The sequence below is a fragment of the Ricinus communis genome, chromosome 9, assembly GCF_019578655.1.
Source record: "Ricinus communis isolate WT05 ecotype wild-type chromosome 9, ASM1957865v1, whole genome shotgun sequence".
NCBI lineage: Eukaryota > Viridiplantae > Streptophyta > Magnoliopsida > Malpighiales > Euphorbiaceae > Ricinus > Ricinus communis.
The window spans coordinates 23,202,170-23,218,483 of NC_063264.1; the positions used below are offsets into that span (position 1 = coordinate 23,202,170).

The window sequence follows — 16,314 nt, forward strand, 5'->3', positions numbered from 1 at the left end:
AGCAGTTGAATTTTTGGTGCAGTACTGATGTTAATACAACATAGATTTGAGCAATGAAAAACCCTTTGTTTGATGTAAAATGATGTGTATGATGACATCATGAGGGCTACGTCAGCAAACAGGTGTCAAGTTGTTGTTTGCTTCACATTCCTAACCATTTGTGCACCATTGCCCTTCTTTTAGTCTTAGCCCTCACCCTCCCTGCAACCACTAATTAAATAATTTGTCTCCATTACCATCCATTATTATATAGCTACCCATAATAGCACCGAGTTTCCATATCCTCCCACTCTCAATATGCCTCGTGTCTAGCGTACAGCACTTGATTAATAATGAAACCTAAAACCCCAACATAAACAGAATTGAAAAGGGCAAAAAAAAAGACCACAGCTCATGAAATGTTACATCATCTCTTTCCAGTGTTGTCTCGTTGTTTGTTTTCTTTTTAGGCCCAAAGCCATGAAAACCTAGAAAATTCTTTGTTACCAAACCTTTTCATTACTTCTGCACAAGGCAATAAGTAAGCCATGAAAACCTAGAAAAACCTTTGTTACCAAACCTTTTCATTACTTCTGCACAAGGCAATAAGTAGCTAGCTTCATACTTTTTCCTTCATCTTTCTAGGTTATGAGTGAAGTCTCTCCAGCAAGCAGCAGAGACCCCTCTATGTATGTTATTGTTCTTTTCTTGATCTTACATGCTTTTCTTTTTAATCTTCTCTGCTATACATACAACTCTCTCTCTCTCTCTCTATATATATATATATATAAACCAAAGAAACGGAAAAGAAAGCCAAGAGATTTATCTGCATTACTATAAATCTAAATGGGATCCGATTAGTTTATTTGTGTTTGCACTTCATCTTGAAAATCTTAAGAGTACGACTTCTTTTATCTTTCGAACATTCTTAACTCGGATAAATCACTTTTATTTAAAAAAAATTTAAAAATTTTAAGCTGATAAAATTACTTTTATTTGAGAAATACTTGAAATTTTATTTAAATTGAAATATACATTTATTATTTACTGTTAAATTAATTTTATAAGTGATATGATATTTTTTTTAAATTTTTTAATAGTATATATTTATATAAGTTTAATCTTTATTATATATATATATATGGTAGATCCGGTTTCATATATGGCTATCAATATCATGACCAACCCCACCATGCATGTGTAATTATCCACATTAATAAGAAGATTAGGATGTTAGTATACTGTGCATCTTTCATTATTTCTTGTTATATATTTTCTTTTTAAAACAGTCTAAATGATTTAATTTAAATAAAATATTTGAAAATATTTGTAAGATCCCAAGCTAATTATATAATAATCGTACACACACAGTCATTGCCATTTTTTGTTTATTTAAGAAGACCCCTGTTGGGTATTGCAGACAATGCATGCAAGTAGAAAATAAGAGGCTAAAGAACTTGAAGGCAACTAATATAATCCCAAAAAATGGAAAAATAACTAATATAATTTCTTTTTCCATCTTTTCATGCTCTTCAAATTAAGGGAAAATGAGGAGGAAAATAGAGAAGAAGAAGATGTGGATCGAGGAGGGCATAGATTAGTGTTACCAGAAGATGGTTATGAATGGAGGAAATATGGCCAAAAGTTCATTAAAAATATTGGAAAGTTCAGGTATATATTAGTTCTAAATTAATTTACAATCACTTTATCTCATGCAATCTTAATTACCTTGAATATAATATTTCATTTTTTTTTAATTTTTTTTATGATCACCACTTTCACAGGCAATATTAAATTAATATTTTCTTCCTTTTCTGCTTTATCACTTGAGTTAAAAGAAAAAGAAAAAGTAATGCTTATTGTAATATTCCAAAATTAAAACCTCTCTGAGAATAATTTTTGTTTTCTTAATTAATGTTACTGGGAATTCGCTAAACAATTTAAATTTTTAGAGTAAAATGTTGTTTTATATGAATTATGCAGTATTATTAAAAATAAATTATTTAAAAATAAAAATAAATTTAAATAAAAATATTAAATTAAACTTTTAATATATAAAAAAGTCTTAAATTTTAAATCGGAATAAGTAAATGATTATAAATTATTTTACAAATTGAAAGTTCTATTATTTGAAATGTATTTTTTTTTTTAATTTCTTACTTGTACTTTAATTATATTTGAAAATAAAAGTAGAATATATGAATAAAAATAGTTATTAATAAATTAATTACAGTGATAAAATAGTCACGTGCCCGTTCTTAGAAGGAAGTCATTTTATACGAATAAAATATAGCTAAATACATAAATGGGTCTCTGAACTTATTTGGTTTTTGCAATTAGTCTCACATTCTCAATATTAAATTAATTGGACTTTTCAATTTTACGGGTTATTAGTTTTAAACTCTTCAATCATAAACGTTATGTACATATATTTTACACTATCTAAAAACATGTAAGTTTGAATAAAATAATAATATATTTAAAATATAAAATAATAGCTAAATACATAAATAGCCCATGAACTTGTCTCATTTTTACAATTAGCCCTCCAAACTCAACTTTGATTCAATTGGACCTCTCAACTTTACTAGTTGTTATTTTTAAATCATTTAATCACAGACATTAAGGGCATGTGTTTTACGCCATCTAAAAACGCGTAAGTTCGAATAAAATAATAATATATTTAAAATATAAAATAAGTAAATAAAATAAGAATAAAATAATGAGTTTTAGTTCTCAAACAAAACTTGTCATTTTTTTTATATCTGTTAATATTTTATTGCTATAGTTACTAGTGTGGGCATAGCCTGTGAGAATAAAATAAAAAACTTGATGACAAAAAAGTTGAAAGACTACAGTAATTTATTTTAGTCATTTGAAAAATATATTTTTTATTTTATTTAATAAAATAATAAAATAAAATTAATGCACAGTAAACAATATATTAGTATTAATGGAACACACTTTTCAGAAGAGGTTAATCCAGAGCGCTAAATTTCCGTCTGTGAAGGATTTAAATATAACAACTCCTCAAATTCATATGTGAAATTAAATCAAAGTTGAGTTTAGGGGGCCAATTATGAAATAATACAAGTTCAATTATTTGATTATATATTTTGCCTATTATAAGTAACATCATTATGAGCATATTAATTTTTTATTATTACCGTTAATGGAGGAGTTAAAAATAACAACCTGGAAAGTTGAGAAGTTCACTTGAATCAAAATTGAATACGGAGGGCAATTATAAAAAAAATAAAAAAATTCAATGATCCATTTATGTATTTAGCTATAAAATATTTATGTGAATTAGAAATTAACGCAGATATAATAGTTTATTAATCATAATTTATTTAGATACATATATAAATCTTTACGTTAAAATATGAAATTAGAATATTCTTTTACGAAATCAAACAAAAAATATAAAAATTAAATTAAAAAAATATATTAAAAATCTTAGTATAATTTTTATAAAAGATAGTAAGAATTTTTTTTGAAATAATTAAATAAATAAGAGAAAAATTATAAAAAATTTATAAAAATTAGATTAAATTTATAATTTTAAAAAATGGATTAAAAATTTTAGAATAATTCTTATGATGATAGAGTAAGGAAAATAATTTAAAGTAATTAAATGGTTAAGTATAAAATTATAATATTTTTAATATTAATTAATATATATCTTTCTAGAATAGTTAATGCACTTATTGTTTTTTAGTAGTTTTTTTTCTCATATAAATTCTTGAATTCATCACAATTTAAATAAATAATTTTAAAAAATATAAAAAAATTCTTGTAAAGGAAGAGAAAACATGTTACAACCTTGATTTCATATAAAAATATATATATAGATTTTTAAGTACAAATAAAATGGGCTATTCATATACCACAAAGTCCTGTTAATTTGTTATTAGAGTCTATAGGTGAGAAATAGATAGGCATTAGTGGGTGTATGTTGAATATAAATAGAGTGGATTTTAAATAATTTCATTTATTCATATATGATCCATTTAAAAAATTTATATGGATATCCAAATTTATATAATTTATATAAATCCTTATCTATTATTTATTAAATTAGTGTTAATTTAATTATTTTTAATAAGAAAAACTAATTTAAATATATTATTATCATTATAGATCTTAGTTTTTTTATTATTATTAGTACTCAAATTTGGTGAATTATTTTAGTTTTAATTTTTTTTTATTTCTCATTTTTGTCTTTACAATTTTATTAGCATCACTTTCTCTTCGGTGAAGATATTTTTATAGCTTCTTGATGTATTATCAATTCAGTGATTTATTATTATGTTATTTCCTTACATTTATAAAAAAAGAAGCATATGGATCTAGAAATTTTTTTTGGCAGAAAATCTTGTATCTTTTTTATTTTTATATTTTTTATTGTATAATTGTATATTTAATTGTACCCATTTATATCTATGAATGACAAACATGCTAAATTCATTTAAAAAACTTTATACTATAAATCTCTTTTTTTTTCATTTCTTTTTTTCTATTTAGTTTTAAACTAAATTCTGATGAATTTAATTAAACTACTTAACTATTCTTCTCTTCTATAAATTATAGTATATTACTTTTTTCATTATGTCGTTTAAAAGAAATTTTCTTTCTTACTTTAAATTAAATGTTATTTTAAGTAACTAATGAAGTATTAATTATTTCTTTTCTAAATTTATCTTTATTCATTGTGAGAAAAGGTATTAATGTAGTAGAAAAAAAAAAGAAATTCATAAAACTGAAAAAGAATTCTATAGAAATTTTATGTATTTTAATAAATTGGTATTTTTTTCATATAAAATTATTTTTCTTATAATTGAGACAATTTAATACTGTATATTTCTTAATCCTTATGTGTGAGCTTTAAGGGGACTTATTTAGAGACATAAATATTGTCAAACTGAAATTTTTTAGGTTTTACATTGAAATTCAAATTTTATATATTTATTTATTAAATATTTTTTATAATTTGTTTTCTATTGATTGAAGCTACTGATGTTCGATTCTAGTCAGTTTGATTTTTTTTTTCTTTTTGCTAACCTTTATTTATATTGGATCGGCTTTTCAAAAACTATTATAACTAGGAATTATTTCTTAAAAGTTATATAACAAATAAAAGAATCATTGATTTAAAAGATAATAAAAAATTGACTGGAATCTTAGTAAAAATAAAAGTAGAAAAATAGAGAAAGAAGAAGTAACAAACACCAATGAATTTTGTCTTATTAATACTAAAACTACTTTTAAAATTGAAAACTCTAAGATTTTAAATTTAAGTAATACTTATAAAAGGAAGCTTATTTAATTACTAATGATATAGAATTGTTTGGAATAATATTGTATATAAATTTATAAATGAACATATTTCTAAAAACAAAGAAAATGAAGTTAAGTTTTAGAATTGAATAATAAAGATCACTTATTAATCACTCAAACCTTCCCTAAATTCATTAATTAATTAAAAGAAATGATTCTATTGAAAGGAAAAATAAATAATAAAAATTCAAATATTGAATATTGAGAGTGATAAAAAAGAGTAAGCATGATGGTCTAAATATTCATTGATTCATTCATTCCCTTTTTATTTATTTTTAAATATGTGTCATAATTGCTTTACAATTTAATGTTATAAATAAGTGAGATATAGAAAGCATCCAAGATAAATAGTAGTTAAAGCATGTTCCCTAGTAATTTTAGAGCTTCAAGATCTTAGGTGTATCTTTTAATTAACTAAAAATATAAGCTAATTGAAAAAAATGTAATTACATTGATAATATAGGCTAAAATCTTTAAAACTCTAAAAATGAGTAAAGAACGACGAGTATAAGAAAAAAATATAAAAAATATTTTGTATTTTTTGTATTTTTTTTAGTAAATGGTTATTACCATGTCATGTCATTTTTGAAAAAAAAAATTATTTTGCAAATTTATTGGTGTTTTAAAGAAAAAGATATTTTTGCAAATAAAAATTATATTCTACAAACTCAATTAGTTTGAAGGTGAAAATGTTATTGAAACTTTGAAAGGGAGAATTTTTATAAATAGTCCAAAAATATTTATAAGATGACTCATTAATGGGTATCCATATCCAATCTAACCCCACTCATATAAATAAAGGCATTCTCTTATTAACTTTTTACTACTCATTTAGTTGTTACATATTATCCATTTATTACCTATATCTTATAATAAGGGTGAATTAGAAGGATAAGGATGGAGTTTGCTACCTCTATTAGATTCCAATCTCACAATTCAATGGAATTGTTGCATGCTGCCTCATGACCAAACAAATGTCTAAAACCTTAAATTTATACATTTATGATTATAAGGATATTACAATTTAACGGAGGTTTAAGTATAAATACTTAATCTTGTTATATGAAACAATAACAATCAGAAATAATATATTAATATCACAATAAAATAAAATAATAATACATTAAGATAAAAAATATAATATATTTTTTTAAAAAATATACGTACAAATATTATTATATAGAAAATATTTTCTTAAAAAAAATTTAAAAAATTATCTCATAATAATATAAAGTTTATTTATATTTATAATTGATCTAAAACTGAGACTTTTTTATAATTTTATAAAGATTATTTTTTACTTTATCTGCATATGCTTTTTTTTTTTAAAAAAGTGATTCAGGTGGCAATGCACATATTAATATTATTATGAAAATATATATATATATATATAAAATAAATCTTTTATTGGTTTAATATTTCAGAAGCTATTTTAAGTGTCAGAAGCAAAACTGCAATGCTAAGAAGAGAGTAGAGTGGAGAAGCTCCAATCCTGACAATATCAGGGTAGTGTATGATGGGGTGCACACCCATAATGCCTCCTCCCAATCTGCTAACCAGTACAACTTGTTGACTCAAGTCCTTGGAGATCAACCAACTTCACAATAGTATTAATGTTGGATTCCTTAATTGAGTACTAATCATATTTAATTAGTGTAGCATATATTTATGTCTCCAGTGCCCCATTTTTCTAATCAAAATCCAAGCCCTACATTGTTTCTTGAGGTTTTATATTCTGCAATCTGCACCAGATTGTAATGTGGACTAGTCCGATATAATATGTGCGTGTCAAAATCTTGCATATTCTTTTTGAATTTGTGTTCATTAAGTCAGTACTAAATGTTTATTAATTTATATTCACTAAATATATACTAAATGTTTACTATTTAAATATTAAATGTTCACTGTTTTTTTATTTTATTTTATTAAAAAGATATTTAAACCATAATATAAATATTTGTAGAATAACTTTAGTACGATGTCTTCTTTATTAACTGTAAAGACGATTTATATTATATTTATCTGTTTAAATAAATTAATAAATATGGTGTTCGTTAATAATGAATATTCAATAACAAACTAATGAATATTATGCTTATAAATAATAAATACTTATATCAATTACAAAATTATTTCAATATACACTACAAAGATAATGAATCTAACTTTCGTAAAAAAATCAACATTATTTTTTTTAAAAAATAAATATTTCACGGTGATTTAATAACATATATAAATTTACAACTACCGAATTAACAATAACCAATTCATGAACATGTAGATCATAAATGATACCTTTACTAAAATAATGAACATTTAAAAATTGAATATAAAATAAACATCGTTAGAGTAAATAATAAATATTATTTTATGAATGATGAATATTGATGTCCATTATAAAAATGTAACACTTTTAATTATTAAATTATCAATTATATATTGATGAAATATCTAAATTGTCAAATGCCCAAAAAATTAGTTTTATCACTAACAATATATAATTTTAGTATATAAAGAGTTCTTGAAGATTATATTATATTAGTTTTAATAAATAATTGATTTTATTATTTACCAAAAGTATAATTTTAGTTTTTTATATTTGTACTATTTGTAACACATAATTTAAGTTTATATATAAAGAAAATAAGCATTGAAATCTTCAAGAATGGCGGCAAAATAGAATTGGAAACGGTTAATAGTTGCATCCATGCTGTTAAAAAGAGTTGCCACTGCTTGATTGCTCTCTAACCAATTTTCTATATCTCCATTTTGATATAGTATTTCCACATCCTTGCCATCTTTAACAAGCATGTTAATCATGTAAATGTAGTCATTTACATATTCTCCACTAGAATGATGGCACTCTTCAAAGGTCTGCAAATTTCTCAACAAAATTTCTACCCATTGTCTGTTTTGAAATGTGGAATTTTTAGAATTCCAATTCCCTTATCAAATATTTGGTCAAATACATATTTGATCAAATATGTAGATTCTGGGATTATCGATCGATTTGTGCACAAGTTTATTTCTACTTAAATGTAACTGAAACTTCACCCCACCATCACAGCTCTGTTGTTGTCATTAGCACACCCCTTTTCAGTTCTTTTTAAGATTTCATCTTTAAGGGCTGCTGACAAATTCTTAAGAAATCAAGAAAATCTTCGACTCGAGAGAAATCTTGCTTCTCTAAAATGTCCCGAGTCACTCATGAACCTATCAACCTTCAAAGAAGCTATGAGTGAGCAGAACCATGGACAACTCCTCCACCAGTTCAGCTACAGTTGAGAGCTTAAAGTCCTCAAGGATGAAGAATGGAACCTGATTTTCAAGTATGTCATGCCTTATATCAAGATTAGTTTTTGAAATCTACGGTCCCTGCTGCTTCATTAGTGTGAGAAATGGCATTTCAGTAAAGAGAGTAATGGGAAAGGTGGCTTCTATCAATATCATCTTCATAAAGTCCTGACTACAGAACTCAATGGTTTCTGCATCACAAGTACGCACCCGTATCTCTTGTTTACAACACAAGTAATAAAGTCCTCCAAGCTTGTGTCGCTCCACTATAGAAAATCAAGCAAGTACCTCCTTTTGTGCTCTTCCATTATCCTCAACCTAGGTTGCTTGAAAACTCTAAAACGAGTTACACCGACACTCTTCGAAAATTATCGAGACACAGTTCAAAAACTTTTAAAAAATATTTTGTATTATTTTTTTTATTCTTTTTTTGAAAATTTTAAGATTTTTTTAAAAATCTTTCCATTTAATTATATTTTTAATTAAATTCTCTACTTTGAAAAAGATTTTTAATGCTTTATCTATTTATTATGCTTTTTATTTATAGTTGATTCTTAACTCTTTCTTATTATATAATTTTCTTATTATATGAATATTCTTAATTCTTAGATATTCTATATTTAAAAGTCTCTATATACATGTGTATTTTTTTCATACTAGGTCCATAGTAGTTATATAAAAGGGAGATTCTTATCTGGGCTTGGTCTATACATCACATCACAATTAATAGGAGAGTGACATATATATATGAGTATCTTACACATTGGTATTGGATTATTGACACATACTTCATCGTTTAAAACTAATGAATATATGTAAATCATTTATCGATTTGATGTATAGGTAGGGACATACACCAAGCCTAAACAAAAATTTTTACAATATAATTGCTAATATGACAAATTATATTAATTGTATTTAACTTTTATATATATATATATATATATATATATATATATATATATATATATATACCAACTATGCAGATAGACTAACAAGTATCTAGTGTGCAGGATCCTCAGACGAGACAAGCACAGAGTATACGCCTGTTAAATCTTAAACAAGAATAGAAGATAAGATGAAAAATTTATTAATAAATAGACAAATATACAATTTTTGGAATAAAAGCTTTAAACAAAATAAAAGCTTTAAACAAAATAAAAGCTTTAAACAAAAGATAAAAGCTTTAAACAAAAGAAATATAACTTACAAGAGAAATTCAATACAAGAGGAAGGTGGTTTTCTCACTATCACTCTCACACTCTCTCTTTTCTCACTATATTTCTAATGGTATGACTTGAAGAATACAAGAGTCTCTTGTTATTTTTCAGTCTGTCTTCTTCCTTGGAAAACTCCTCTATTTATAGAGGTCTTCAGCCTTAAAGCTTTGGATGCTCTTCATAGTGGAATGAGGGGCTCCATGTCTTTTGTATTCTTTTGATAATGGAGTAAGATGCTCCACTACTTTTGCAGAAGTTGTTTGCCACGCTTTGGAGAATAATCTTTTGCTTTTTTAAAGAGTCTTTTGTCTTCTTTCTTTTTCCTTTTAAATGACTCTCTCTTTTTTTTTTTATTATTGGGCATTTGGCCCATTACAAAAATATTTTGGGCTGCTATTTTTGGTTTTTAACCCAAGGGCTTTACAGAGGTATCATTTGATGGGCTTGAATATCCCAAAACAGTTATCTTCATTCGAGTCACCATCTAGGTCTATTGCTGCTGAGCTGGTGCTAGAAGAGGAAGATGAAGCTTTCAATTTTCCTTTGGAAGAGGTGGTTTCCGACAACTGTTTGATCAATTGTAAGAAATCTTCTTCTGTTTGAGCCACCGCTAGCTTTGGAATAATGAAGGACTTCTGTGCCAGGAAAGTGGTATGTTCTTTCGAAGGTGGCAAGAAGCTATTTTTTGAAAGGAAACTTTGTACCAACTTTAGTGATAATTTTTCTTGGTGGTTAAATTTATCCCACCATTTGACTTTGAATCTTCGGGCAAGGATGATTTCTCCATCTGCTGCTTGATTGAAATGGAAATACCATAAACATACCCAGGGGAGAAAAAAGTTTGAACAAAATAGAAGTAAAGGGGGAAAATATCTTTCTATTTTGTTTGGTTTATAGTGGGCTTTGAATGAGTTAAATAGAGGTAGAACTTCTGGAATTATGGTCTCAGGAACATTGCCATGAAAATTCCACCATTGTTTAAACCAATATAGGATCTTTGAAGTTTGGATTGAGCTTGTATCGAAGTAGAAAAGCCAGGAATGGCTTTGTCCTTCGTTTTGAAGAAGAAAGGTATTAAACCAAGCTTGTTGGTAATCCCAATAGTTGAAAGAAGTGTTTAGGCTTGATGGGTAGGTTCTTTGGAGGGAAGTTGGAAAAGATTTTGATGAGTGTAAATCCATCCCCCAATCTGAAGGATGAAGGATGAAGGATTCTTTGTATGGTGCATGTGGAATATGCAGGGTCTTTATGGTCTTTGTGTTTTTTGAAGTGTTTGAACTTTGCAGAATCAGTTACCTCAAGGATAGACTGGTAGTAGGATTAAGGTTTTGAAATATTTCAAGGCTTGAAATACCATCCTGGAGGGAAAATCTTTGAAATCAGTTTTGAGGGGCTTTCTGTACAGAATCCTTCCTCAATAGTCAAAATGCTTTGAAAATTTTGCTTTTTTATATACTCATTGGATTTGAAAAGTTTCGTTTGTGATAAAACTATTTCTTGAGAGTTGGGCTTTGAAATACTTTGAGAGCTCTGAGATAGGTTTTGAGAAAAAATTTCTATCTCAGGTTTTGAAAAAGGGATAGAAAGTATAGCTTTACCCTTGTTGGAAGAGGAGGATGTCTTTGTAGAGACTTCGGGGTGAAGTTGTATCATTTGCTTTGAATATTCTTCGACCCTTTTTAGAAATTCAGGATCTTACTGTGCAAGCCACTCCTGAATTTGTAATTGTTGTTGTTGGGCTGGATCTACCTTGCTTTTGTCAATTTCTTCCTGGATGATTTCGGTCCAGGTTCGGATAGGCTTTGAAGAGGAGGGTAAAATCTCATTCTTTGGACTTTGAACAGGCTTTGAACTTGCTGTCGATTCTTCTTTTGCTTTTGATTTTCTTGGCATTTTCACTCATAGTTTTGAAGGAACTCTCTGGTTAGAAAGTCTGGAATTGAATTCGAATCTCCTCTTATGTATTCGATTTCAAAATAAAAAACAGAAAGAATAGCTTACCATCTGGCGAAAATCTGTTTTGAAGCTATGTTTTGAACATCTTTTTGTAAAACCTCTTTAGCAGATTTACAATCAATTCTTAAAAGAAATTTTTGATTTAAAAGGTCGCTTTGGAATTTTGAAATGCACAAAACTATCGAAAGAATTTCTTTTTTGATAGTTGAATAATTTTTGTGTGTATCATTCCAGTGTGCAGAAGTAGACTGGACAATACATTCTTTGTTGTTTTGGACTTGCTTAAGAATCCCACCATATCCTAGATTTGATGCATCAGTTTCAACTATTTTGAATGCAGATGGATCAGCTAGGTGTAAACATGGTATTTCAGAGACTTGCTTTTTTATGCTTTGGACAATCTTTGTATGCTCATCGGTCCATGCAGGGGGGTTTTTCTTTAACCTATCATGGAGGGGCTTTGCTAGACAATTCAAATTCGGATAAAAATCCATCACATAATTTAAACTACCAAGGAATCTTTGTAATTAAGTTTTTTCCAAAATTTTGTCTGGAAAATTTAAAGTAAAGGCTAGAGACCTTTCAATTGGGGTGATAGTTCCCCGGGAGATATAGTGACCAATAAATCTAATTTTTGTTTGGAATAAAGATATCTTGGATTTTGAAACCACTAAACCATTTTTCTTAACAATATAGAAAAATGCCTCCAAGTGTTTGAAATGTTGCTATAGAGAATTTGAAAATATCAACACATCATCGATATAGACAATACAAAACTTTGAATAAGGATTGAAAATGTCATTCATGATTTTTTGAAATTCAGAAGGAGCATTTTTTAATCCGAAGGGCATTACATTCCATTCGTACTGGCCAAATGGAACTGTAAAAACAGTTTTGTACTTGTCTTTTGGATGAATCTGGATTTGCCAAAATCCTGATTTCATATCAAACTTTGAAAAAATAAAAGCAGAATGAAGCTTTTGAAGAAGATCCTTTTTGTTTGGAATTGGGTATCTAATCCACTTTAGGGCTTTATTTAAAGGTTTGTAATTAATCACCAACCTAGGTGTTCCTCTTTCTATCTCACTATTTTTGTTGACATAGAAAGATGTGCATGACCAGGGGGATCTGGATTTGGTAATCAAACCCTTTTGCTCTAAATCTTTTATTTCTATTCTACAATAGCTTTCTAGGGTTTCATTCATTTGGATGGGTCTTGCTTTAGTAGGAATTTGTTTATCAGAAAAATCTTTTTCATATGGTAAATCTATCATATGTTGTTTTCATCTCCAAAAGGCATTAGAAAGATCAGAACAAACTTCATTTTCAATCTTCTTTTGCAAATCAGAGATTTTTCTTTGGACAAAATCATTTTGCATTTGACTTTGGATCCTTTTCAAACCCATATCTTGTTTCAAGTGGAAAAGCTGGGTTTGTTTTCCTTTAATCAAAGCATTTATCTCAAAATTATAAATTGAGTGGGCTTTTATAAGATTGAGATTTCTTTTCTTGGGTTTTTCTATAAAAGGAAAAACAATATTTGAATCTTTAGCTTTAAAAATAATACCAGCAGTAGTTACTTTGAAAGGAGTAATTAAATTGATGAAAGGAGTTCCTAAGATAACTGTTTGCTGTAAATCCTTTGTAAGAATAAAAATATTTTTTAAAGCAATATTATTATTTAGAATTGCAGCTTCAGTTTTACCCGCAATCCTAATCTTTGAACTATTGGCTGAAGTAAGCCTTTCTTTTGTTTCTTGATGATACCTTTTAGGAACCAGCTCATAATTGATACAGTTGAGGTCTGCTCTTGTATCAAATAAAGCAATAGTTTATATTTGGAAATCACTAGGGAAAATGAGTTTTATTTGGATCAAATATTTTCTTGAAGTAATTTCTTTGAAAACATTAATGAAGTTTTCTGGAACATTTTCAGAAACCTCAAGATTTTGAAAATCATTTTCTTCTTCAGAATCAGAATTACTATTCTGTTTGAGAATCAAGCTTTGGAGTAAAACAGAATCATTTTGTTGTTTTTCTTTCAAATCTTTGAGCTCTGTTTTGATGGCTTTGATTTCTTTTTGAAGTTCTTGAATGGTAGGAAGAGAGTTTTTTTAGCTTTTTTCCTTTATCCAATATCATAGTAAGATTATAAGTGTTCTTACTAGAAGAGGGGACAAGGGTTTCAGTTTTTAAGATTTCTTTCAAAACTTGTTTTTGGATTTGGGGGTCATTAATATGCTTGACGGCTTCAAGAAGAGCTTCTTGTTGCCTAGTGAGCATATTAATATTTTTTGAAATATCTTCAGAATCTGATTCAGAATAATCGGATAAGGTTTTGATTTCATCAATTTGAAACTCTTCCTCACTATTCGAAAATTCTAATCGGATAAGGTATTCCTAACTCTTTCACCTAGTATCTTAGGTAAACCAACTTAGAATTTTTCTTTCCAGAAAGGTTGGTTTGAATCTTCCCTAAGCATGACTCTAGTCAAGAAGGTATCTTTGTAAGCTTGGAAATTGTTAAGCTTTTTACAGGTTAGATTGCTAAGGAGCTCAGCATTCTTATCTTTTAGAAGAGAAGGGTCTCCTATGAAATGGAGGAAAATCATCAAAATTAGGGTTGACACAGCATCCTCAATTGGATTTCCTAGTTCATCTAAGATGGGGGTCCCTTCTATTGTGGTTTGAATAGCACCTAGGATTTGGAGCTGTTGTGCTTGTGTGAGATGGTAGTCCCACCATCCTTTAAGTTGGCCAGAAAATCCAGCTATGAGGAGTTCAGCAATAGCTCTATCAGAGGTACCACTTTGGGTTTTGTAGGCATTGGCTGCCATGGTCATCTGTTGTAAGAGACCAAGAATGTTGTATTCTGACATTCTATCTATATTCCATTCATAGACGGAAGAGGCATTGAATCTAGACTGGGTTAGGATATTATTCCTATTTTCTATTCCTAGATCTGGAGCGGTATTCCTAGAAGTATGCCAGGTCAATCTAGGGGCTTGCCATCCCAATCTGTTGATCTTGAAGGGTTTTTCAGTAACACTTTCAAGCTCTGAATCATTGGATTCATCGCATTGGGCTTGATCTATAGTACTGATATTCCTACTGCTTTGAGGAGTATCTAGCACTAAGTTTTTGGAGGACTCAGAAGTGGCTAATTTGCTAAGCTGTTCCCTGACTGCTCTAGCAAACTCAGTTTGCTTCTGAAATTGATCTTGGCTAGGCTTTGAGATTTGGTAGGGTTTGAAGACTGGACTTTTGAGCTTTTCTGATTGGCTTATCTCTTTTGGATGATCAGTGTTGTGGATTGGAGAGGTGAAGACTACAAGAGGTTTTTGGATCTGACTTTCTATCCTAACAAGCTGCTTCCCTATTATGTTAAGATAGGTATTCAAGAAATTGTTCTGCTGAACAATATTCTTGACATTCTTCTCAAGATCTTCTCCTATCAATTTGTAAGGTGTAGCCTCTATTTTATTCTCTTCGTAAGGAATGGTTATTTTCCTAAAGGGAGGGTGTTCAGACTGGATGGTTTGATTTTCCCCGACCTTCCACTCTGGAGCCTTGTTTCTTACAGTAACAGGACTAATAAGCTTTTCTTTGAAAGGATAAAGAATACTATTTTTTTTGCAATAAATCTGAAACCAATCAAAAAAATTGATTTGGATCTTGTTTTTTATGCAAAATTGATAGTATCTCTCTTGAATGCTGTCTTTTTCTTGTAAAAAATGGTTAAAAAACTAAAGTTTTTTAGAATGATTTTTCTTTGAATAGAAATCTTCATATAAAAGTTTTTTATTGATTTGAAAATCTTTTGAAATCATGTTGATTTCTGCTTCTAGATTTTGTGTTATTGAAGATGGTGATGGTGAAGAGGGGGTAGAGACGGTCTCTAAATCCTCATCTTCTTTCTTTGGTTCATTGTAGACGGGTCTGGAGATATTGCTTTGGTAATCAACATTCTGTAATATAGTGTTTGAGCTTGGTATATCAGATGTTGAAAATCTTGGTTGTGTTTGAGATGGAGTTGGTTCTTTGTAAGGAGCATAAATAACATAAGGTATTTTTTATACCCTTCCAATATCTATGGTCGATGTTGAGGAATCATCATCAGAAAATCTAGAAGAGGTTGATTTCCTGTTGAATGTAAGCTTTACTTTTTCATCTAGAAACTGGGTTATATTTTTGAGATTTGTATTTGGCTCTGTTTGCTTTGGTGATTCAGGTTGGGTTGCACTTTCAAGGATCCATTCTTCTGGAAGAGTGATATCTTTCCATTGAATAGTTTTTGGAATAGTTGCATTGGATTTGGAAAGATTTGTTCGTAGGAATAAGGTTTCTCCTTTTGGTGAATGGAGTTTGTGTTTTGAATCAAAAGCAGAAATCATGGCTTTGTAATGTAATTTGAAAATCAATGCTATCGGAATAGATCCTTCGAGTATTTTGTAATTATGTGTCTTTATTTGAAGAACAATGCTCTTTAAAATATTTTTATCATTTAATGAAATTGTAATATATA

General features: G+C 28.2%; 1 protein-coding gene across 2 annotated transcripts; it reads left to right on the forward strand.

Annotated features, from left to right (window-relative positions):
* The first annotated feature begins 275 nt into the window (after positions 1-275).
* Positions 276-16,231, forward strand: LOC107261599 (probable WRKY transcription factor 45). Of its 2 annotated transcripts, none has more exons than XM_048378869.1 (3): positions 276-668; positions 1,522-1,650; positions 16,021-16,231. In XM_048378869.1, exons 1-3 carry the CDS (start codon positions 628-630, stop codon positions 16,121-16,123), a joined length of 273 nt encoding a protein of 90 aa, XP_048234826.1. In that variant the 5' UTR covers positions 276-627; the 3' UTR covers positions 16,124-16,231. The 2 variants fall into 2 exon arrangements, with proteins under 2 accessions (XP_048234826.1, XP_015577401.1); XM_015721915.3 differs by lacking the exon at positions 16,021-16,231 and adding an exon at positions 6,744-7,133 and having other exon boundaries at positions 292-668.
* The last annotated feature ends 83 nt before the right edge of the window (positions 16,232-16,314 follow it).

What these genes read in the sequence shown, in the direction of transcription:
- LOC107261599 (XM_015721915.3), top strand. Translation starts at nt 628, where the DNA reads ATGAGTGAAGTCTCTCCAGCAAGCAGCAGAGACCCCTCTAT. An exon ending in AGCAGCAGAGACCCCTCTAT is followed by an intron (nt 669 to 1,521) that starts GTATGTTATTGT and finishes CTTCAAATTAAG; the next exon opens with GGAAAATGAGGAGGAAAATA. An exon ending in AAAAATATTGGAAAGTTCAG is followed by an intron (nt 1,651 to 6,743) that starts GTATATATTAGT and finishes TTAATATTTCAG; the next exon opens with AAGCTATTTTAAGTGTCAGA.